Source organism: Schistosoma haematobium, chromosome 3 (genome assembly GCF_000699445.3).
Source record: "Schistosoma haematobium chromosome 3, whole genome shotgun sequence".
NCBI lineage: Eukaryota > Metazoa > Platyhelminthes > Trematoda > Strigeidida > Schistosomatidae > Schistosoma > Schistosoma haematobium.
In genome coordinates this window covers 14,455,457-14,480,270 of record NC_067198.1, presented here as the reverse complement: position 1 = coordinate 14,480,270, position 24,814 = coordinate 14,455,457, and the positions used below count along the sequence as shown (strand labels likewise).

The following is a 24,814-nucleotide window of genomic DNA, read 5'->3' as shown; positions in this document are numbered from 1 at the left end:
GAACAGCCAATATTCGGTTGGAACAACGGACTGAGGAAGCCAAAATTTATTCGATTAGACCAGACCACGTTCCTCTGTATAGCTCACAATGCGTTTTTGAGATACTCGTATTATATTATATCAAAACACAAACTCTGTGCTCAATATAAACGGTTCTAATTAAGAAAACAGAACAAATTACATCAAAAATACAAAATACCTCAAACGGTACAGCCTGTGCTATACAGTCAGAAGTTTCTCTAACGCAAAGTAGCGCGCTAAACAATGAAAGAGACAGTTAATACTAAAGGGTTTGAAACCTGAGAATCAATACAAATATTCCCAACAAGAGGGGATCAAATATCTATCTGTAGGGATTCCAGGGATCCTCCCAAGCAGACAGTCAGAAGGTTAACAGTCACAAACTGAACCACGCCGTGACCTAGAGCTTAGTCAAACACGACCTTACTGTCAATGGTCCGGCAACATGCAATAGAAAATTAGGTAACAAAAGATAAGTCTTTAATCAATATCACATAATAAAGGCTCAAACGGGGAAGACTGAAGAATAAAAGATATGGTTAAACGAGATCGGAACAAAGGTTAAAATACACGACAGGGAGAAGGAACAAATAAATGACAATACTGTTCAACCATGAAGCTGTAGAGGGACTTTCACTGTTCTCTTTCCGTTACACTCGGTATCAAGCCACCATCAATAGAATGGGTTGCTTCATATCTACATAAAAGACGCTTTAAAGTCATGGTGAACTTTACATTGTATCGGGATAGAGAATGTTTTATTTGGGTCCTCAAGATTTCAGTACTAGGTCTTTTTCTTTTGATAGTTTATATAAACAACCTTTCTCAAGTAGTACCGTCTGACTTGTCATTTTACGCCGACTATGTGAAATTCTAGAACGAATTTTACAGCCAATATGACAAGCTGGCACTTCAGGGGGATAAGACTCGAACTTAAAGTTAAGCGGGTGACAACGGACTTACATTAAACACTTCAAAATACAGGGCAGTTCATCTGAGACATGTAACAGACCACTCATTCAACTTGGGCAACTCCTCTTTGCTGGTATTCCAAGTTGGAAAAGATACGGTGTGTTTGTACCTTATGATTTGAAGTCCTACTCTAACTGCGACTGCTTTTGGGAGAACCTTGCACTGATAACGTCGAAGCATAATTTTCCCAGTTTGGTTGTGGAACTTTCCACTTGATCTTCAACAGTCTTATTCGACCCCATTCAGAGTATGGGGATATAGTGTATCCTCCACCACTCTAAAAGGATAAGAATACATTACAACGTACTTAGAAACAAGCCACGAAATGAGCTCAAGAATTCGAACTCAAACTTTATAGGGAGCTCCTCAAATCGCTGAATATTTACTAATCAGAGTACAGGGGTCTCAGGGGTGTTCTTCCAATGAATTACAGCATCCTAAACATGTCATGGCATCCCCTTAAATCCATGCATAAACTCAGTCTCAACACAAACCCTAGGGGTAACATCCAGAGACTAGAGGCACGACATGAAAGAACGGACTGTAGGTACACTTTCTATCTCTTAAGAGTAGCCAAACGTTGGAATTCGCCGCCGGATGAGCTAGTTCAAGTGACCTCCCAGGAGTCCTTTAAGAGTCGACTCGACATATGCATAAGGATTAAGGACAGTATCTCGCATTAATTTACCAGTATTTTTTCTCTCATTATCGTTAAATATACCCAGGTTCCCGCTTAATGGCATCAGTAATCAAGTGCTACTGGATATGGAAGTCTGTTAGGCAGAAGATTTATTCCATCCAGAACCGTGGGTTTCAATTGATGGGTGTTTAAAGCAAGTATGTCAGATAAATAAAAACCTGAGGCAAAGTCGCAACCGTAATATTATCAAAAAGGCGTAAAAGTAATGGAATAAGAAGGAATAGGACTAATTTCGTCTCACGGTTGTCAATTGGGAAATGAATGCAACAACTTGTTTTTACATTTCAATGCCATAGGTACTTTTTACCTGTAGTTAACCACAGTTATAAAAATGACTGTTGATGTGACTTCAAGGTTGCATGAGCAGTCTGAACTGATAATGACTCTAAAATCAAGAGCTGACTCTGAGATGGAACGCCGTAAGCAAGCTGAATGCAAATTAGTAAATGAACTGAACAAAAGTAACGATCTCCAGCAACAGCTTTTGGAATGCCAACAGAGGCTAGTAACTTTAATAATGACATCATGTTGACTTTTTACAGAGTTTCCGATGCTGAAATCAATAACCGCGTGTTGCGGTCTACATTAAATGATCTAAGTTATGAACTTTTTAGCAAAACGCTAAGTAAGAATACAAACACTGATTTAACGAGAAGAGATACATCTGTTCAAACTGGGGACGAATTTTGTCAAAGTAAAGTGGTTTCAGTTGAGGCTTCAAATACAAGAAGTTTTAAACAATATTTATGGAAGTTCAGGTTTGTCGTGATCAGTATATTGTTAAGACAGCTGACAATGATAATTTTGCTTATCTTAAAGAAGATAAAGGTTACTTATTACATTCATTCTCATGTATTATCATCTGCCAGCTAAAATTCATTTAAATTGACTCAGATTAGAACGCAATAATTACAAGGGTAAGGTATATTTCAACCAAAAGATTAGTAATAAAAATGGAATTTTACATAAAATTCAACTAAGGAAACATTTGATTCGTTTGACGGCCTTAATTTTTTCCATTTTGATAAGTCGGAGTGTTCAAATTTGAGTTTGATTTGGGCATAAAGTCGTCAGGGTTTCTTGATGAAATCCATTTGCATCAGTCTGATTAGTTTGTGTTTCTGATTTATCTATCTCGATAGTTAATCCTTCGCTACTTTCTTTATGTCCAATAAACCGGGTCTGATTGTCTTCTTTGAGCATGCCATCTTTAAACGTAATAATCTGTTCTGGAAGCACCTATTATAGGAATCAATTTCAGTGACTTCGTTTGCATTGACTGTTTGATAAAAAGTTTATTATAATCCCAATCAATAGTATTTTATTGTCTCCAGATTGACAGCTCATCTGACATCACTGTCTTGTGCAGCCAAATCTAAGATCTACTTAGTTCATTGTAAATGAAACCTTCTAACAAAATCATTCAAAATACACCCGTTACTATTTCGGAACTTATCGATTAGCTATGTTATCAGTTCCTTTTCAACGGATTACATCCTAATGGAGTATTTTACCTAATTGACAGCAGAACGCTATGTTTTTTGTCCAGAGATGATAGATTTTGTATTGGTGGACATTTCCGTCAACGCTTATCGGAACCGTTTGTATTCATTGACAGATAGTCAATGTTTTTAATCAAGGTACGTTAACATTTAGTGAGCAAACTATAAAAAACCTCCACTTTTGTTTTTTTATTGTGATCACTGGGTAACAGCAGAAGTTCATCCGTCAGCAAGAAAAGATACCAAGTTTGCTTTAGGACAAAATGGAGTCAGTGTAATCGGATAAACACCGTTCTATTCCCAGCCAAACAAACAAATAAACCGAACAATTTTTTGGTACATAGCAAAACTCTTTGAGAAAGTATAACTGGAAGAGGATCACAACTTTTTTAAAGAGGTTTCTATAAATCCATCGTGCTACACAAGTTTGCGTACATTCTTCAGCGTTATTGTTGTAGCTCCAGGTCATAAGTCCCAAAGGGACGAATTTGCTTGGAAACAATCCAACCAATACTGTAGAGCACAAAAGGATAATTTTTAGTCATATGTTGTGTACATTCAACCACCTTCTTCCTAGATGCACGATGATGGCTATATAGCAGGTTTGGATAAAGCTAGCAAAATCCTTTCCAAAACAAATAAGTCAATCACTTAACTCTGTTTTTTTTAATTACTAGAAAAACTGTTACTATTTCTGTTGCTTCGACTTTTATCCACATAATATCCTCTTGTCGTTTTTAGATGGTTTGTCAACTCGAACTGATGGATAGTTTTGTCGGTTTCTATGTTCATGACTAAATAGCTTTAGGTCAGTAAAAACTAGCTTTGAACCCCTTAAATAAACAGAAGACTGAATTTTGCAGAGATGTGTTAGTTACTCAATTTGAATACATGTTACATGATTGAAAGCGTTTGTATTCCCAGCAGTTAGAATAACTATGGAATAAGGTTTAAAATTTATTTAGATACCTGTGGAATTGAAACAAAGAAGACAATCAGACCCGGTTTATTGGACATAAAGAAAGTAGCGAAGGATTAACTATCGAGATAGATAAATCAGAAACACAAACTAATCAGACTGATGCAAATGGATTTCATCAAGAAACCCTGACGACTTTATGCCCAAATCAAACTCAAATTTGAACACTCCGACTTATCAAAATGGAAAAAATTAAGGCCGTCAAACGAATCAAATGTTTCCTTAGTTGAATTTTATGTAAAATTCCATTTTTATTACTAATCTTTTGGTTGAAATATACCTTACCCTTGTAATTATTGCGTTCTGATCTGAGTCAATTTAAATGAACTTTAGTGGGCAGATGGTATCAAAAGAGAAAACATGTAATAAGTTTGATTTTTTTGGTAAAACGATTACATTATTAAGACACTGTGGCGTTGAATACTGACTTGTTAGCATGTTTTAAAAGGATCAAAACCTCCGCTTTATACATACGATTGAGTATTTACTTACGTAAAGTTGGCTTTATGAACAATATGAAGACAAAATGCTTCATAAGGGTTCCATCGGGAGTTTTCATCAAATATTACCCTGGTAATCACTGTTTTAGATTCTCCGAATAATGTATTCATACGTCGGATACTTAGCTAGTTATTGCCCTCAACTTTGTCTTGGAGCTCATCAGTATCAAAATTTAATTCACTGTTCGTTTAGCGGTAGAAATATAATGCACTGGTGAAGTAAGTTCTCATTATATGTTAAAAAGATATATTTATCAACTAGATTGTTGAGGGGATTACTCGAAATGTTCGAAATGCGCTAGTTGCTATGTTTTTAAACCTGGACTAAAAATATATGCAGTTAGTTAGTGATATGTTGTTTAAACAAGTTTAGACTTTAGATGTCTTAATTTCACTTTTATAAAGAAATTCTTGAAATAAAACCGATCTACACACTCTGTATCCTCTAAGTTTAGAACTTCTAACTGCATTCTTGTCGTCTGCTGATAGTTTTCAAATTTACTTTTTCAATGCAATAACCTAGATTTCAGAACATGTAAAAGTCTAAATTTTGAAACTACATAAATTTTCCTAAGAATAAATGACATATAAATTCATCTGTTTATGTAAAATTGAAATACCATTTGAGAAAATAATATCACAAGCAAACATTTGTATAGAATATTTATTAATCAAAACGTCGAAGTTCCGTTTGTAAGAGAAACATTCGGATAGTAGCAAAGTTTCAAAAAACATGTTGTTGATCATATGGTCATTTGCCTGAATCCTGCCATAACCTGAATTCTATCTCATTTAAATCATTTTTGCATTGTTTTATGATAGGATAATCGTCTTGGCAAAATAGCAACATAAATGAGGCATATAGACTTATAGTTTTCAGAATGGATACCTCTAACAGCACTCTAACAGAATGGATTCTTAGCTAGTCAATTGACCTAGCGTTAATCTAAGTATACAGGCATTCATTTGAATTTACATTATTTAGATGCCTGCAGTTTTATTTTCAAGATTTTATGACATTGTTTTCATGACAACGAGATCAACAACGCAGGTTCTTGTGAGTGTACTTTTCTTGGCCGTTTACTTACCTTTCCCGATATCTAGTTGCTTTTGCATGGCATAAAAGAAATTGAAGAAATATACAACTCGTCAACAATGATTTTATAATGGATTTTACACATTTGAGTAGTTTGAGTCATATGATGCTTAATCACAGTATAAGTTGCAAGGAATATATAGTACTGTTTTTTCTGTATTTGAAGGGAGTTAAAACAGGAGAATAATAAACTTTTACAACTGACAAACGAGATGAGATCAATATATACACAAAATCTCAAAACAATTCAAAATCGTTTGAATTGCTTGACAGACTTAATCTCGACAGTTTGTAGTTCTTATCTAAAAGTAAATCAAGCCTATCATAATGATGATGTCAAGTGGAGAAATGAAAGACAAAACTTATCCTTGCATCTAGAGAATGAAAAGCATTTAACTGAAGTAGGTAGTATATTATTGAAAATTACTTTGACGATTTGAAAGATATCCTTATTGTGTGTTTGGTGTAAATGATTTAACTGTTTGATTGAAATCACCAGAATTCTACATAACTTCAGCTTAGTTGTCTGAAATTCAGGAAGGCATGAATTTCCCATTTAAATACTCATTTATCAGACGTTATTGATCACTTGGAAATATCACTCAATGGTTACTTAGTAGTTAGAGATAATAAGACAACAAATCATTCATGTGCATTAATTTTTAGAACTGAATTAAATTCTGGCAGTTACTCTTCACGAAAAACACTACCTGATTCAACGGTTCAAAATTTTCGTGATAAATGATAGTATGCATACACTAAAGTTAATAAAAGGTCAATAATACAGTGGTTGTAATATAAATCGAGAAACTAAATTTTGAAAAATAGAGATATTTAGTGGTTTGAGCTATACACTCTCCAACCGAAACAAATTACACAGATTTAAATAGATTGGAATATCATTTATAGATGAAGACATTCTGAATTTAATTACATAGTAACAAACCCATTATCAACTAATGGCACTTTATTAAGGACATTTAGTTAGTATAATTAGACTGCTAACATCAGAACTAGCTAACAGGTTAGTACAGAGATAAATCTGTGATCGCTGAATCAAATCACTACTCACATGAATTTAAACCGAATAACTCAATTTACTCCGACTTGTTTCACTAACATTCGAGCAGTATTATTGGATATTCATTCAAAATTCAAATGCAATTTAATTAAAAATTTACATTTAAGGGTTTTTTAAACAGTAAAATTGTGGACATTTAAAGACTTAGATAAATACATATCAAAACATTTGCTCCCCAAGAATGTCTGGTAGTAGATAGGTCTATGTCATCCAAGAAATTATCTCGGTCAAGTATTTTGTGTTGTACAATTTGGTTACAAACTAAATCATTATCGTAATTTAGATTTTGTGAAGTGACAGTGTTATTGAGATTGCTTTCAAGATATCGAATGGTATTTTGAAACTTGGTAGGAAGAAATTTACGATGTTCTTATTTTGCCCTGAAGTTTTTCAGAGGCGAGAAACACAATCTTCAGGAGGAGTTATAATGGTCAATATGCTTGTCGCAACAAATGTTATTTGAAAGCATTTTGAAACAAATTATCCTCAAGTGATATTATTTTTTGAAAAAAATGGTTTGTGGTGATTTATTACATGAAACCATTACACGTTCACAATTGTTTATGAAAATGATACCATCAAATTTCCGAATACCATCTCATCTGGTTAAGTAAAAGTAAATGAATGTTGATTAAAAGCTTTATACTTGGTTGATTAACGCAAAACATCAAGTAAACTTAAACAACTATTTTCATGTTATCGTCTGTGTACCACAAAGTTTTCAGCATGGTTTCCATGTATATCTTTGGTTATAACTGAAACTATAGGGCTCCTTACCAACAAACCTAGCCTTTATGTTCATAGAAAATCGTGCGAACCATTTCTCTAACTTGGCTTCATAAAGAACAAATTCACTCTTGACTGACTGGTTTTTGCCATAACTTGTGGCCTGTGTGACCTGTTAATGTATAATGTGATGAAACCGCCAATTATAGAACAGTGAATGATCGATCGGACCAATGACGCATAAAACCCTTACGAGCAGTCTAGAGTACTTATCGGTCCTGCTTCCAGCCTATCCCAGCCAGTTAAATCTAGAACACCAATCTCAGCCTCTGTGATATGAATCATTTATTTCAAACATACTGAGTTTATATACAAACCAAACAGACCATATCGTATCATAAAATAGGAAACGACATTTGTAGAAGATTTAGCCAAATGTGGCTGTGAATGTGGGGGGGGTAGTAATCGATAGACATGGCATAACTCAAGAATGATAAATGGTATAATAACAGTTAATAGGTCAAAATAAAGCTTATGATAAGAGGAACACGAACATGAATAGTTTAGTCACTTAACAATTATACAATATAAATATACGCGTAGCATTGGTTCATAAATGGGTCCTCAAAGTTACCATTCATTATTCTCATCAGGATATAACAGTTTTATTTTTTGTTGAGAAGTTTAGAACGTGAATCAAATCATAATAGTGAAATGTAATATTCTATCAAAGAGACTAAAAGTCCATGGTTTTCTTCTCGGTGTTACCATAAATGGACATAACGAAAAAGTCCTGAATTAAGAATGATGAATATCTCTCAAGTATCGAAGGATCTACACATATAATACAGATAATTTCCAGTAGTAATGGAAATTGCATTCAAACTAAAAAGAAATCAGAACGTTTGTTCAATAAATTCCAATAAAAATCAACTAATTTTAGTAATAATTAATTCGGTAATTCTAAGTTCATTATCTTTTCTTTCAGGAAATACGTATTAAACTAAATATCATGGAAGCAGAGAAGAAAAAAATAGAAAAGACCATAAACAAATTAAAAGAACAAAGAGAGTAAGTTGTTATATGAATGCTGTTTTTCTTTGTTATTAATTCAATGGAGACTTTTAAATAGAAAGTCACTTTTAGATGGTGGTTGGAGGTAGTCAACAGGAAACCCTGGACCCGGGTTTCGTGCTACTTGGCACTCGTCAGTAAGGTGTACCTGTAATCTTGAGGGAACTGGTGCTCCCTGGCGGATTCGATCTCGTGTCACCCAGCTTCACAGTCAGAGACGTTACCACTGAGTTATCCGAGTCGTGACTAACCTCCTGTAGGACTGAGATGTAATTACAATTGATTGATCACTGGGTGGTGATCAATGTCATGTGTGTCAAGTCCTTATTTGGCACCAGTTCCCGGATCCAGGGTTTCCTGTCGACTAACTCCAACCACCATCTAAATCTCAATACATAGTGCCCGCAGTGTCGAGTCACCTAGACTGGTAGTCACATTGCAACATGATCGACAGCATTCGATCTGCACTAATAAGGACTAGACAAGCATGACATTGATCACCACCCAGTGACCAATCAATTGTGAGAAAGTCACTTTTGATGGTAGGCTATTCTAAAACTAGAAAACAAGATCATAGTTTTACTGTTGAATTAAATCCATAAATCTTTTGCATATTAATGCATGACTACATAATTAGCATTGATTAAAGAATAAAATGACCATATTGTTTGAATATTACCTAATAAAAAGGTATAAGTTTAGTTGCTTTCCTGTAATTATTAGCTTTCGTTTATCATACAATATGTGGAAATCATTTAAAACCGTATTACTAGGTTGTCTAATAATTGAGATAGCTGAAATTTTGGCCTGAGTTTGGCCATGGTAAGTGAAGAGGTTGAACATATTTTGCACACGCGAAGATCCGGATTTTTAATCTGTATAGCTATTCCTTCTGCCATTTGAAGGACTTTGAATATAACATATATTGGTGGATAATTGCTATCATAATAAACAAGTGAAAACGATTGATTTATGCTAATAGTATGATCCAGTTGAGCTAGATGTGTTTAGATAGAACTTTTTACTTAGCTACATTGATAAGTATTCATAAGAATAAAAAATGTAACTTTTTCTAACAATAATCGATCTAACTTGCATAAACCTAGTCAAGTCAACATTTAGATACTAGCAGTTTTATTTTACAAATAATCCTTGAATTCATATGCAGTAATTTTCAAAGATATATTTACTTCAAGGTTGTTTATCACTTTGAGTTATTGAATTTGAACTTGTAATGACGAAAGTTATCATCAACAAGAATTATATTTATGAAAAACATGTACATAAGTTAGGCCATTCATTCATCCATCAAATGTGTATTATATTCACTCCATAAAATCATTTCGATCCATTTATCAGTCTACTTGGATACATTCTGAATTGTCTCGAATATATAATTGTGTAATCAACTAACTTGACCATAGCATCTGAGATGTCGAAATCCGATTGTTTATGGTTTGAATGTCAATGTGATTTTTGTTTTAATTTGTGCGTTTTTTTCAATGAAAAACTTTTTATATAGTACAATTTTATAAGTAACTTTTCAACTATCGAAAATAATGAGTAGAATACTAATCGGTCGATGATATTCAGTAATACAGTGTGGTTAAATGGATGGCTGATCACTTGATCTAGTTATTGACATAATGCCACAAATGATTTGAAATAAAGCATAGAACCCTTAATCGGGAAAATGAATATTATATGATCAAATGACATAATATAACATGATGAAATATCATGGATAATAGAAGGGAATCAGTCTTGAAAAATCACTGACTTTCTAATCAATTAAGACTTGAGTTTTAAATTTAATTATCAGGAAGAGACGAAATATAACTCGGTAGTTCTATTAAATTTGTTAGTTAAATCGTTTTGATCTACTGATTTTCCAAGTAAATTATCGGTTAGCTGACAGTTCAACGCATTTAAATTGTTTTTTTTTTACTGGACGTCAATTTAAAATGAAAAAAATGTTTTATCAGAAAGGGTTTTGTGGAGATTTCAGAAATTTCACTGATTGAAATTATGAGTCAATTGAAGCTAGACCACCATGGAAAACCTGGAAGCACTGCAAGGCCGTTCCGTCCTATTGTGGGGACTCCTCAGCAGTGCACATCCATGACCCCTCGCGAGACTCGAACCCAGGACATATCGGTCTCGCGACAGGCGCTTAACCAACTAGACCACTGAGCCGGCATCCAACGGTGTTAATGTCTAACTTCAACCAATCCACGAAGTTGCGCCACCGTACACCATTGTCTTCAGTGAGATGATATCTCACAACAGACGTGGTTGAATTCCACTGGTAACGGCTCCTCACTAGGACTCCAGGAGTATCTCTTGAAGTCAATCACTAGTGAGCAGATATTATTATTTTTTAGATGTCATTTTAATTAGTAGTTTGTTTACAAATAAATCTTTATCTCACAGTCATGTCTCTTTATTACTTTCTAGTCTTGTTCCTTTGAACACATGGCAAACAGCTATAACTAACAACCAGATTAGTAGTAGTGTAGTGAACACAAAACGGGTGGGTACAATCTAATCATATTTAGCAAAAAATTACAGTTTCTTGGTAAAATAGTAAAACCATACTATAATACTTAGTTTGAAAAATGTTCATTAATTGTCTCGAACTTCGTTGTTCTTGCATTTCCATACTAATTGCCTTTTATTCCCACTCTTCCTTTCTTGATCTTACCCATCTTCTTCTGCGAGACACTGCATTATTGACTCGCGTCATATACTACTTATATCAACATAAGTAGCATGCACCACAGTAGTAGTAATATACATTTTTATCAAGAAGTGACGTTAATAATTCTTGTTCAACACATCGTAGCTGAGATATTTTGATTGGATTCATTTCCCTTTTTAATTTTTTTCATTCATACCTTTTCTTTTTAACCATAGAAATGAAATGAAAGAATTTAACGCTAATAAACAAATAAAGCGTTTAAAAGAAGAACTTGACATTTCTAAACTTCAAACGGAACAAATGAGACAAGTATGAATTTATTTCCTTTAAAATTTATTGTTTTAATGGTTTGTTTTTATTAGTAGCAAAAGTCGGGATTGCTGTGTTAAATTATGTACAGATTAGCTTAGACACTAATTCTTTTTAAATAATGACAACAACCTACTAATAAATTTAAAGTAATTGGGTGAAAAGTTTTTTGTTGTAATACGGCTTTATTGATCATTGATGTTATTTGAGAATGCTACAACACAGCCATTAACTACTGACATATTAAATTATTTTGCTTTAGCACAAAAATGTTAATGAGATATGCTGTGATCTTTGTACATCCATATATACACTAAATCAAGATATTAAAAATACCTTAATTATGAGTACGCTTCCAGTATAACAGAATAATGACATCGCCTTAATCAATAACATAAATGACCGTGAGGAATGACCACAAAAGTTGTAAATCCTATTGGTTTGATGACCCTATTCTATCTGCAATAGCTAGTCAAAAAAAACAAATACAACAAGTTAATAAACCTTTGATTATTTTAGTGTAAAACTCACAGGATAACATGTATTAATTACATGACTACACATGAAAAATTAGAAGTCGTAATTCGTACTCAACTAACTTATAAGTAATTTAATAGTTGAATTCATGAATCCATCAAAGCTAGACCACCATGGAAAACCTAGAAGCACTGGATGGCCGTCTCGTTTCAGTATAGAACTCCTCAGCAGTGCGAATCTACGATTCCCCTGGGGGATTATAAACCATGACCTGTCGGTCTCGCGCGCGAACGCTTAACCTCTAGATCACTGAGCCGACATCCAACGGTATTGATGTCTAACTTCAACCAATCCGCGAAATTGCGCCACCGTCCACCACTGTCTCCAGTGAGTTACTATCTCACAACAGACCCGGTTGAACTCCACTGGTCACGGCTTCTCATTAGAACTCCAGGAAATGCCTCTTGGAGACAGTCACTATTGAGAATATGATGATTATAACCAGAAAGGGGTTTTGTGGATATTATAGTGATTTAGTAGTTGAATTCATGAGTCAATTAAGACTAGACCACCAAGAAAAACCTGAAAGCACTGAACTGGATCGTGGATGCGCACAGCTGAGAAGTCCAATACTAAAACAAAACGGCCGTCCAGTGCTTCTAGGTTTTCCATGGTAGTCTAGCTTTAATTGACTCATGAATTCAACTATTAAATAACTAAAATTTCCATAAACCATTTTCTGATTATAAATTATAAGTGATACAAAAACTGATCAGTAAGTGACTAATTAATTAATGACCCCAGAACATTTGGACGGCATCATAAACTAATTATTTCTTAATTACATATCTAAAGGATATAATAATTTACCGTATAATAATTTTAAAACTCTAGTCTTCCATAAATATCCACTCCCATCTAACAGAACTAAGCTATGAATACCAACCGAATAATAAGACATAAAATGTATAGATTGTTTCGTTAAGAAAGTGAAACCAAGATAAAATACTTGTGAATTATTTATAATCTTGAAAAAGACGATTGAAGTCATTCAAAACTTCATCTTTTCTAATAATTCAAAGTAAAATGGTATAGTAGACGATGTTTCAATTTAATACCGCTTAGAGTGCTAACCTTACTATGATCTTCTATCATGGTTATTTTTTTATATTGTTAGACTTTTTACCAGTATTGTACCTTGACTCTAACCAGAAGTAGTGTTTCAAACAATTTTACAACATAGTATTTCTCTTTAAAATAACTTTTTCAGAGATCTAACGCATCTATGGACCAATAGGTAGCAATTATTACTACGTTGTTAAGTCCATAGTAATGGTTAGATTCTACTAGACAAATAAAAAAAGTAAACATTAAGTTAAATGACTTGTCTATCCATGTATTTTGACTGAATGTCAAGATTCCTGGGGCCAAACTATAAACTTACTTTACAAAGTGCAAACGAATTTGTAAATCAAGCAGATTAATTAACGTATTTGGTTCAGTATGATAGAAATGATTCATGTCTCAAATAATTTAGAAGTGACATTGGTAAATTTAACTCAGAATGCCTTAAATTCAACTTCAATATGTTTCGCTGATGTTTCAACAAACAAGAAACTTAATTCTCCTGATATTCTTTATCAATATTGTCAAACCTTGAAAAAGATATAAATATTCTCACTGGAATAATCAGATAAATTCGTATCAATAAAACAAAAAAAAGAACAACTGATTTTGGATAATCCATAATAAAATGAACTAAATCCCGCTTGTAAAACTAAATGATGATTAACTTTTCATTTATTCTTGTTAATCTCTAAGTTTAGTGAGCAGTGGTATGTTTATATTTATGAGTTTGTTATTATTTTAGATGTTTCTCGTGTTGTAAATGTAACTTAATGTACCGTTGTAATGATTGTCGTTATTCTTTTAATGTCGTTTAAAATTTGTGAAACTAAAAGATATTGTTTGTTGATCGTGGTCTATTTGACAAGGTAGGATTCATTAGTATTTCATTCTTTATTTTCCTTGAAAAAGCTTGGACCAGATTGCCAGACGAAACGTTGAATTTACTTCAAATTCTTTCGTTGAAATTTTACAAATTTCATTCTTTAGGTTTAAAACTAAATTTATAATATACCTTCTATGAAAATAACGTAATGACTTTTATAAGCATCGTAAGTTACTGATGAAAAACGTATTAAATAACATTCATTCGTCTGTCGAACTTTATTACTGAATAACAAATGTACTTACTAACTTACTTACGCCTGTTACTCTTAATGGAGCATAGGCCGCCGACCAGCACTCTCCAACCCACTCTGTCCTGGGCCTTCTTTTCTAATTCCATCCAATTCTTGTTCATTTTTCTCATGTCTATTTCTATTTCGCGGCGTAATGTGTTCTTTGGTCTCCCTCCTTTCCTTTGGCCTTCAGGACTCCACGTGAGGGCTTGTCTTGTGACGCAGTTGGGTGTTTTCCTCAATATGTGTCCTATCCACTTCCAGCGCTTCTTCCTAATTTCTTCCTCCGCTGGGATCTGGTTTGTTCTTTCCCACAGTTGGTTGTTGCTAATAGTGTCCAGCCAATGGATCTGAAGTATCTTGCGTAGACAACTGTTAATAAACACCTGTATCTTCTGGATGATGGCTTTCGTAGTCCTCCAGGTTTCTGTCCCATACAGTAGAACTGTCTTGACATTTGTATTGAAAATCCTGACCTTGGTATTGGTTGACAGTTGTTTTGAATTCCAGATGTTCTTCAATTGTAAATATGCTGCTCTTGCTTTACCGATCCGCGCTTTCACATCTGCATCAGACCCACCATGTTCACCAATGATGCTGCCCAAATATGTAAAGGTTTTTACATCTTCCAAATCTTCTCCGTCAATTGTGATTGGATTAGTGCATACTGTGTTGTATCGGAGAATCTTGCTTTTCCCTTTGTGTATATTATGACCTATTGCTGCTGAGGCTGCTGCTACACTGGTCGTTTTCTCCTGCATTCGTTGTTGCGATTGCGATAGGAGGGCCAGATCATCTGCGAAGTCTAGGTCGTCCAGCTGCATCCTAGATGTCCACTGTATCCCGCGTTTCCCTTCAGATGTAGACGTCTTCATGGTTTAGTCGATCACCAGGAGAGAGAGGGAGGGTGAGAGTAAGCAACCTTACCTGACACCGGTCTTTACCTCGAACGAGTTTGTCAATTGTCTTCCATGCACAATTTCGCAGTTTAATCTATCATAGGAATTCCGTATGATATTGACTATCTACTGAGACACACCGTAGTATCGAAGAATAACAAATGTGTTCCGTATTATATCAACTGTTCAAGCTACTTTTATTTCTTAATAGTAGTCACTGAATATAACTTTAATTTATGAAACAGATAAAAATGTTGAAAATCATTTTTCATATTGAGTGTGAAGTTTTCTATCAACAAATATACATCAATGGTATTCCGATAAAGAGGATATATAGGGGTTGATACCTACTCACTATCATTAGTGTAAAAGTAAATTTAAGTCATAATCACAATAGTTGAGAGATTTAGGATTAGCAGTTGTAGATCTGTTATGAAGAATACGAGTATGAAATTTGATTATATAATTAAGTAATCATAAAATAATTTTATAAGAAGTTAATATCTGTAACATTCAATAAACTTTTGGAATTCAAATTTCATTTTACTTCAATCTCTTATAAACTTCGTGGATACAAGTGAGTATTGAAATGAAAAATTATAGCATAAAAATAAGAATTTTAATTTAAAGAACAGATGGATTTTGACTAGCTAAGCGATTTAAAACTCGTGTTTACTTCTATTTAGGTTTCTTCAGCTCGATAGTCCTGAATCCCGGTGTTGATTTTCACTTTTGAACTCAAACCCAATATCTTTGATATTAAACGCCAACGTGATATATACTGAACTAGTGAGTTCAGATGACCGGTTAACAATTCGCACAAGATGCATACATGCAAACAAAGACTGATCTAAATTCAATCCTGAATATCAGTATTACATTCTTGATCTGTCTAGCCACTTTTATGCAGAGGATAACTTGTCTAATCTAGATTAAGATCCTGACACGATAGACTGACTGGCTTAACCTTTAGACTAGTATGCCTGAGTTCTAAGTGAGATCAACTGCTTGGAGTAGAGGGACGAAAACTATTTTATCACCTGATTAGCTGACAAGTACGCGAGTACGAGAAAAATAGTCAACTACAATACTACATGATTTATTCTCAGTTCCGACCTGGTTTCCGATTTCAGATTAGTGTAAAAAGATATATGAATAAATAGATGACTAACCAGACCACAACTCAGAACAGTTAAGAAAAATACAATAGTTTTGGAACAAAAACGGACTATGTCATTAAATCATACATCAAACGAAAGCTTATGATCTGTAGAATACACTACGAACAAAAATAAATATTACTGTTTTACAAGCTTTGAATTAAATAAAATAACGTCCTGAAAAAAATAGCTTCTTGTTTCTCTGTTCACATCAATTAATCAAGGTGTAATCAATACCTTTTCATCACTGATGTCTTAAATGCTTATTCGTATAAAGTCTTTAGGTGGTATATATTGACAAAATTTGTTCAATACTTAGTTACTTTTATTAGTTTTAATGGAAATGTATTTCTTTTTTCTTTACTAAAAAAACATCTTCAAATGATTGAAATAGACCTCATGAAATTGTTTATTTATTTGAAGGATTTTGAAGCCTATAAAATTTATACAAAAGAATTATTGGATAATGAAAGAACATTAAACAAGGAACTTCGAAGGTCGTACCATTGAGAGTGGCAGGAATGATAATATTATCTTTGAAAAAGATTATTTCTTCAAACAGATTGCAGTAACCTATTCATATCATCTCTAATAAATCAATAAATCAAATTGATTCCGTTTTTTGTTTATTTTGTAGCAGACAAAATGTAAACAATTCCGTGAAACATCACAAACAAATTTAGAAATGGTATCATTTAAAAGGTATAAAAATATGGATTCTCATCGAATTTCGGTCCATTTTAGTGTTGAATAGAAGGATAATATGTTTACAAGACTTTTTACTATATGGCACTTTTCTTAGTGATTTAAAACATGTGTCTTGATTAAGAGTGCATAGGCTATATCGAGTCAGTCAGTCAGTCAGCAACAATGTGGAACTTCGTACGTACGTACATCAGTTCAAGTTTCCATACCACATTAGCTCAGAGATACAATCGCTGATCCAAATCCCATAGTGGTAGAGGTAGTAAAAGTATAAGCAGTAATCGGAAACATTAGGGTTTGAATATGTTATTCAAGGAGTACAATCCAGCGAAATAAATTTGGAAAGAGAAAATTAGGACACGAAGAATTCAGAAGATTAGAATTTGGGAGAACATAAAGAGTGGATACACCTGCGCCATTGCAAATGATTTTGAGCCATACCACTCAAGGTATTTAGCCATCAGTTGCTATCATCTCGCGGTCCCCAACCAGGTAGTCTACACCTACCAACATGGCTCAGTCCACTTGTCAGTGACTTCATGAACTTGTGCCATGTTTTGGTCTGGCCGCACCTAGCTTTCTTCCAATCTACTCCTATACCATCGAACATCGCACGTCGAGGCAGTCGGTAGTTGGGCCTACGTAACACGTGTTCCAGCCATCTCAACTGATGAAGTTTCACCACTTCATCAATTGATTCACCATCCTTACATAGTACCCGTTTCCTAACAACTGCATTACTTACTCAGTGGTCCCAGGATATACGAGCAATATTTCGAAGACACCTATGATCGAATACTAGTTACCGTTGTATAACATTTAGCTGAATTCATAGAAGCATGTTAGCTCTTTTGAAAATACAAAGACACATTTATATTGATAAAGTCAGAAGCTTGTTTTACATCCAGAAAGAAAGAAAATTTGAACTTATTAAGGCCTGTGTTATGAAAGCTGTTGTGTTGTCAAGTTTGATTGTTGACTTATTTGCCTACATTACCCTGTAGCATCAGGACCTCTTTATCCGATAACAAAGCAAACTCTTAACCAATAAATCAGTGACCGTGAATTACGACCAGAGAATCTAAATGCTTACTGGTCTACTAGCTCCCTACAGTCAGAGGATGAAGATAACAAAGAGATTTCTTTCTTATTATGTTCTATTCTTTCATGACTCAAAAATCATACAGTTACATGCCTCAAATACACGTAGACAAATAGCACAAATAAGGAATTACAATATATACATAACTCAGTCATTATTGGTACAAAAATAGAACAATAGAGAAATATAACATTGATTTGTAAGTCAGATGGAAGCTTACAAATAGGCAAACATAAAAATAAACTGATTCAATCACATAATAATTATACATTAAAAGTATAAATGATAATTATCTACAGAATAATTCTAAACACTCGACCTATTTGGAATCCTCGATATAACACATACAGGTAGGTTTTTCTTTGTGAGACATGTCAGTATGTTATGTGAGGATACAACAACATTCACACACACACTATCAATGTTTAACATGGAATAAAAGTGGAGTATTAATAAGAAGTAGCTTAATTAAAAAGATATTTTAAATCATTGGTTAAGTGGATGTTTATTTATTGTAGACTAGTATATTTATAATCGGATGGATCAACTTAAACCATTCAAATATCATTACAGTGCATGTTTATGTTCGTTTAGAATGTATGTAAAGAATATCACTTTCGTTAAACTATAATCTAATTCAGTTATTTTTCAGGTTTTAGAGCTATGGTATTTCTATGGCACATATTGATATTATAGTGTCGGTTGTTATGTTAAGCCCGCATAACTTGTTCTAGTTTCTGGACAAACTAATTTATTCATTTTTCTCAAGCTACATTTTGACCTTGTCAATTATTCGCTTATCAACCTTGACTGTTCTTATGTTTGTGCATTTCTTTTCTTACTCATCACATTTCTGTAACTTATATTTGTGTGGCTATCAATATTGATTAGCGCTTGATTAACTCGAGTTGGCTCGCATGCCTTCTCGATTGCATGTCATTTCGCTTCGTTTCTTCGATCGTTTGTCTAAATCAATGATTGTATGAAATACACGTATTTGAAATTCATTCTCGTATTTGACTTATTTAATTCCACTATTGGTCGATGTAATTTAAGTCGACGGTTATATACGACGATTGGCGATACGTATAGTTCGATAACAAGCAGCAAACTACCTACCTGGAGTCAGATCTCGGGCCACTAAAATATAAGATGCTGAAATGAGAGATTTCATTTACTGTTGATACAGGGATTACTATAATGTCAATCTGATTGGTCAGTATTAAACTTAGCAAAGACTAGTTTCTCTTATCAATATTTTAATGGACTAGTTGATTATACCGCTCGATTGTATAGAAAAAAATTACAAGGACCCGGTAAATCTAGGATTAATTCTGATGAAATAATGAATAGCAAATAGACATTATTTATAATATTATGCTTTATATAAATGTTGGAGAAATCCAGGAAACTCGAAAATAGCCGAAAAGACGCTGAAAACACTGAGAAGCATCTTATCCAATCAGCATTCAATATAAGTTTTGCCAGGAACATCTACAAAATGAAGTCGCGTGTCACGTTTCTGAGTGGATGATTACCTATACTGCTACTAAGGTCATCTAAAATACTAAATATACCCTAGAATTTCTGTACATAAACGAACCTTGGGGTAAAGCATTTCTTCTATGTTTCACGCCCTTTTTTTTCTCTCGTTCAAGTCGCTGTGTAGATTTAGCCTGGATTTTACTAGAAGAGCTTAGGAACCGAATCTAGCATTCAATTAGTGCCTGAGACAGTTTCTAATGACGGTAACCTATCTGCACTAAGAATTAATAACATCAATAATTTAATGGATGGATAAGACTGTTTGAGGAAACTAAGTGTCACACATTTCAAGATGGAACCACTTATGCCATCTTCGACGGTTTGTGATGCCAGGAAGGAACTTCGTGTTCAATTTAAATAAAGTCACAAATTTCTTAGATCTAAAAGATGTTCCTAAAACAATAAACATCAATTTATCATTAGTGAAGGAACTAAGCGTATAATTTTTAAATTTAGTGTCACTGTGTGCAAAATATCTAATAAAACCTTACTAAAAGCGGCTAGGAATTCTGTTTGGCGAGTAGTTGATCTTCTAGAGAGCTCTTTTTAATGTATTCACTTGAATAAAAATTGTCAACGGTTTCCCAACCTACATTTTTTATCCTATTCCTACTTACTTGTCGAAGGACTGAAAAGGTCTAAATCATTAATTGCTGCCTCCGTTAAGTTCATAAATGTCCTTATAGTTAGAGATAGAACTGTAAATGAAAGATATATGAAAACTGTTGAGATACGTAGAGACTGTCACTAATTATGCAATTTCCCCACTGTCACCTGTTTACTTTAATGGTCTTTTGTAGCGAGGCCTCCTGTTAATCCAAGTTATCGCTTATCATAGAAAGCTGTTAGTATAATACGAACTCTACACAGTGTAGATCCAAATCTGACGACTAGTATATTTCTGACATATTTTACGGTTTTCGATAATATGCCCCTTCAACAAAACAAACGTAACTATGTAATTTAGCTGTTCATTATCCATTTAAATTATTCTAATAAGTCAGTAGGGTAGGTAGCCGATATCGGGACTATAAAGATCTAGCCTGAAACATCCGATAAATCCTGACAAGTATGTGGGGTCGAAATAACTTCTTTTGGTGAATTCTCGGTAATTTTTCATCAAGCTTTACAATTTTCAAAACATTTAAATAATCATGATCTGAGTGAACATTTCTTTTTGTAAACGTGATTACATATATACCGAAGTTTTCTATCCTAATTCTTAGTTTTCAATAGTAATTGAATTCATTTAGTCAAATTCCTTGTTTAAACTAATGTTACATTGGGAAGGAATTGATGGAAAAGAATAGCCATTGTTTGTTTTCTTCTTAAACTTTATTTCGATCAGTGTTTATTCCTTGTCCAACTGATAAGTAACTCATAGCCACACTATTTTCACTGGAAATTGTTTAAAAATAAAATAACAGTTTTAATTATATATATATATATATATATATATATATATACCCACTTGATTAGTTAATCCTTCCATCTCCGAAAGTCTCTTCCATTTGGGACTGGCGAAATCAGTTTTAAGAGCGAATCAGTAGTTCAATTAGTCCAGTCAAATTTTAAAAATTCATCAAATGAACCAAACTAACATAACAATTAGTAGGCCAATGGAACTACATTTCGTTTTTACTAATACGTATCAATGTGATTTGATTTCAGGAAATAAACCATAGTTCTTAGTGATATTATATGTTGAGTTAAATAAGAGAGTAGTTTTTATTAATCTAACAAAACTTAACTATTTTAAATAAATTTATCAAACAGAATGTCTTTTTAATAGAACAAATATCCCTATTGTATTTGTCAAACAAGTTAATTCATTGATAATTTATTCTATACCTAACTGATGATGATGATGATTACAGGAAGTAAATTAATGCAAGTATACTATCGAAAAGATTTGTAGAGAATTCAAAGTAACCTTTCCGAATTCTGTGATGTTATAAAGTAAACTAAAAAGAATCTTGTATCTAAGCAACAGTTACATCCTGGAGATTGTTTAAAGTAGGATACCTCGTGCGCCACTTCATATATATATATATATATATATATATATATATATATATATTAAGATGGAAACTTTATTCTTCTAACACCAACTTCCAATTATCATGGATATCGGAAATTCAACTAAGAGAAATCAACAAAAAGTCAGGCTATATCAACTGCTTAAGTCCACTAAAGGATTAACTCGTTTCAAATCTGATGAATTTAGTAGACAAATGTGTGAAAGAAGCCTTTATCGACTGAAACCACTTCCAGGAAGGGAATTTAATTTTAAGCTTTGCAAAATTATCATCCATCAGGTAAGAATTTATTAACTGTTTTCCTAAACATAAAAGTATTAAAGAATTCTGGTTAACAGTGTTGGAAATGTTTAATTTATGTGAGTATTTTATGTACGGCATAACTAGTCAAGGAAACTTTAAAAATATATATCTTTGAATATGCAGTGGAATAAAATTGTGTGTCACAGACTATTCATTTGATAAGTTTTAACTCAATATGTTAGTGCTTGGAGGTAGTTGAGGTGAATTTCTACCACAGGTCAGTTGTGGTCCGGATAGCTTAATGGTAACACCTCATACTGTGAAACTGAATCACTTGGCAGTGAATTTGTCGGGGATAATTAGTCTCTGTCAAGACTAAAGGTACGTCTAACTGATGAGTGCCAAGTAAAATGGAACATAGACTTAGGGTTTTCTGCTGACCATCTAATATAGAAACAGTACATGCACTATTGAGTCACACACGTTAGCAGCCATATTGGGAACGTGTTTGACAGAATTCGACTAGTACTATGGGGCTAAACAAAAATGACATAGATCGCCATACAGTGATTAATTAACGGTAAGTGTTGCTTTGCCTGATAAGGTAAACACCTAGTAATTTAATATTTATACAGATTCTGAGTAATAAAAATAGAGATACTAGGTTAAAATTAAACACTTGCCTTAGAACTTTATACATACTGATGATAGATAAATGCAAAATAAGACATTTTGTTACAAATCTATAGGAATAGAAAGTAGGTTTCGTCCACTATTGATCATTCCATATCCTAGTCTGTTTCGATGTGCTCATCTTAACATTTGGTGTTTCATGTAATATGGGGTTTTTCATGAAGGTACCTAGTTACTAGAACATTTAAGTCAGCGGATATTGTTAGTGATAAAAAGATGAATTCGAAATAATTCAATATTGTTAGAATGGGGATTTGTGGAGACTGTAGCACTTCCAACAGTTGAGTTCATGAATCCATTTAAGCCAAACCAAAATTGAATATCTGAAAGCACTGGACAACCGTCTCATCTTAGTATGGGACCCCTTAACAGTGAGCATTCATCATCCTGCACTCATGATTCGAACCCCAGACCTTCGGCCTCACGTGCGAACACATAACCTCTAGACCACTGAGCTGGGATGCAACAGTGTTAATGTCTAACTGCTGAGAAGTCCCATACTAGGATGGAACGACCACCAGGTTTCAAAGGTGATTTAGCTTAGATCGAATCTATGGTTTTATTAACTAAGTCTTCTATTATTGATAAAAGATGTCATAAAATAAATTAGGACTGGTACTTTGAGATTTAATAAAGGAACCACAGTTTCTTATACTTTTGTCTAGGACATAAAAATCTATTCATAACCTGTATTTCTAAATATGATGTTTTACGAGACTAATGTCTATGCTAGTATTTCATTCATGTCACTTGTTTGTTACAGCAGTAGAAATACTGTTTCATTACAAAAGTTTGTAATTGTACACCATTTGTTTAGCATCACTAACTACAAGTTAGTTAGAACTAAAGGGAAGTTTAGAAACTATTGGTTATTAATTTGTACTCCACAAATGAAATAATAGCCTATTCCGATGCAACCTATATGAACAATGTTTATTGCCTAATAAGTGGTAAATTTGAATGTCGTGAGTATATATTCCCAACACAATGTGAATTATGTCTATGGGATACTTATTCAGAACAGTGTACACACGATAAAATTGTTTTTACACCACTGATTAGATACATATTTATATTTCACCCATAAGGTACTTGAACAATTTATGTCAAACTACAAAGGTGATAAAAATAATCACGTGAGAAGTAGACAAGAATCACAATCGAACGAGTTTTTATGTAATTTAACCAATCGACTACGTCAAATGACTGTAATGCATCTGAAAGCGTTTGATATTAAAAATGGAGGCCGATATAAATTAATTGTTTATGTAATACAAACAAATTATCCAGAAGGAAAATCATCATTATCTAGCACAATGATAGCAAGTTGTGGATTATTTAATGTAGAAACAGACTATTATCTATCTGAAACCATAAGAACTATTTTTGGTCATTTAATTGTAATTGTTTACGCCTGTTATCATGAATAATACATTTATTGACTCCGTATTAATGAATAAATTTGTTAATATTTTCAATTAAAAACCAAGGGCAAATCGAAATAACAAAGCTAACAGATTTAATTTAAGTACAAGTCAAGATTGATCGGTGGGACTGTAATTTATAGATGTCCCTTGAGCGAGGCCAGTGACCTTGAGAATACCCGCCTACTAACTATGACCAAATGAGGGTTATAAACATGGGTGAGGAATTAGAATTAGGAATCACAGTTGATGGTTTTCATCACGAACTGACATCAGCTATAATGCCAAAATTATATTTAGCCAAGAGGATGAATAAATCTCGCGCCAAAATCCAAAACTTGTTATCTTATATCTGATTGGTTCATTCATAAATTATAGTCTCGCCGATTGATCGTTTAAAAAAAGTACTACATTATGGTGAAGTATTAATGAAAAACAAAACACTTAATGACTTTAATATGACTGAACAATGAATAAATTCTAAAATAAACTACTAGATAGTAAGTCATATAGATTTATAAAACACTGTAAATATCATTTTTTTAGTTCCTAGTTGATGTGCAGTTTTTACACTACACTTTTGATAGATTTGATAATTTACTAAAACTTAAGAAGTGTGATTG

General features: G+C 33.4%; 2 protein-coding genes across 2 annotated transcripts; both read left to right on the top strand.

Annotated features, from left to right (window-relative positions):
• The first annotated feature begins 1,808 nt into the window (after positions 1–1,808).
• MS3_00005068 (uncharacterized protein) lies at positions 1,809–17,271 on the top strand. The gene is made up of 4 exons (XM_051213091.1): positions 1,809–6,171; positions 8,566–8,648; positions 11,568–11,661; positions 13,965–17,271. Exon 1 carries the CDS (start codon positions 2,183–2,185, stop codon positions 2,564–2,566), a length of 384 nt encoding a protein of 127 aa, XP_051069031.1. The 5' UTR covers positions 1,809–2,182; the 3' UTR covers positions 2,567–6,171; positions 8,566–8,648; positions 11,568–11,661; positions 13,965–17,271.
• A 4,597-nt stretch (positions 17,272–21,868) lies between these two features.
• On the top strand, positions 21,869–24,197 carry MS3_00005066 (uncharacterized protein; the record flags this gene model as incomplete). Its single annotated transcript, XM_012939625.3, has 2 exons — positions 21,869–22,110; positions 23,856–24,197. Exons 1-2 carry the CDS (start codon positions 21,916–21,918, stop codon positions 24,195–24,197), a joined length of 537 nt encoding a protein of 178 aa, XP_012795079.2. The 5' UTR covers positions 21,869–21,915.
• Between the last annotated feature and the right edge of the window lie 617 nt (positions 24,198–24,814).

Bases quoted from the DNA above. Each gene is read 5' to 3' on its own strand.
- MS3_00005068 (XM_051213091.1), top strand. From the start codon at position 2,183: ATGCCAACAGAGGCTAGTAACTTTAATAATGACATCATGTTGACTTTT.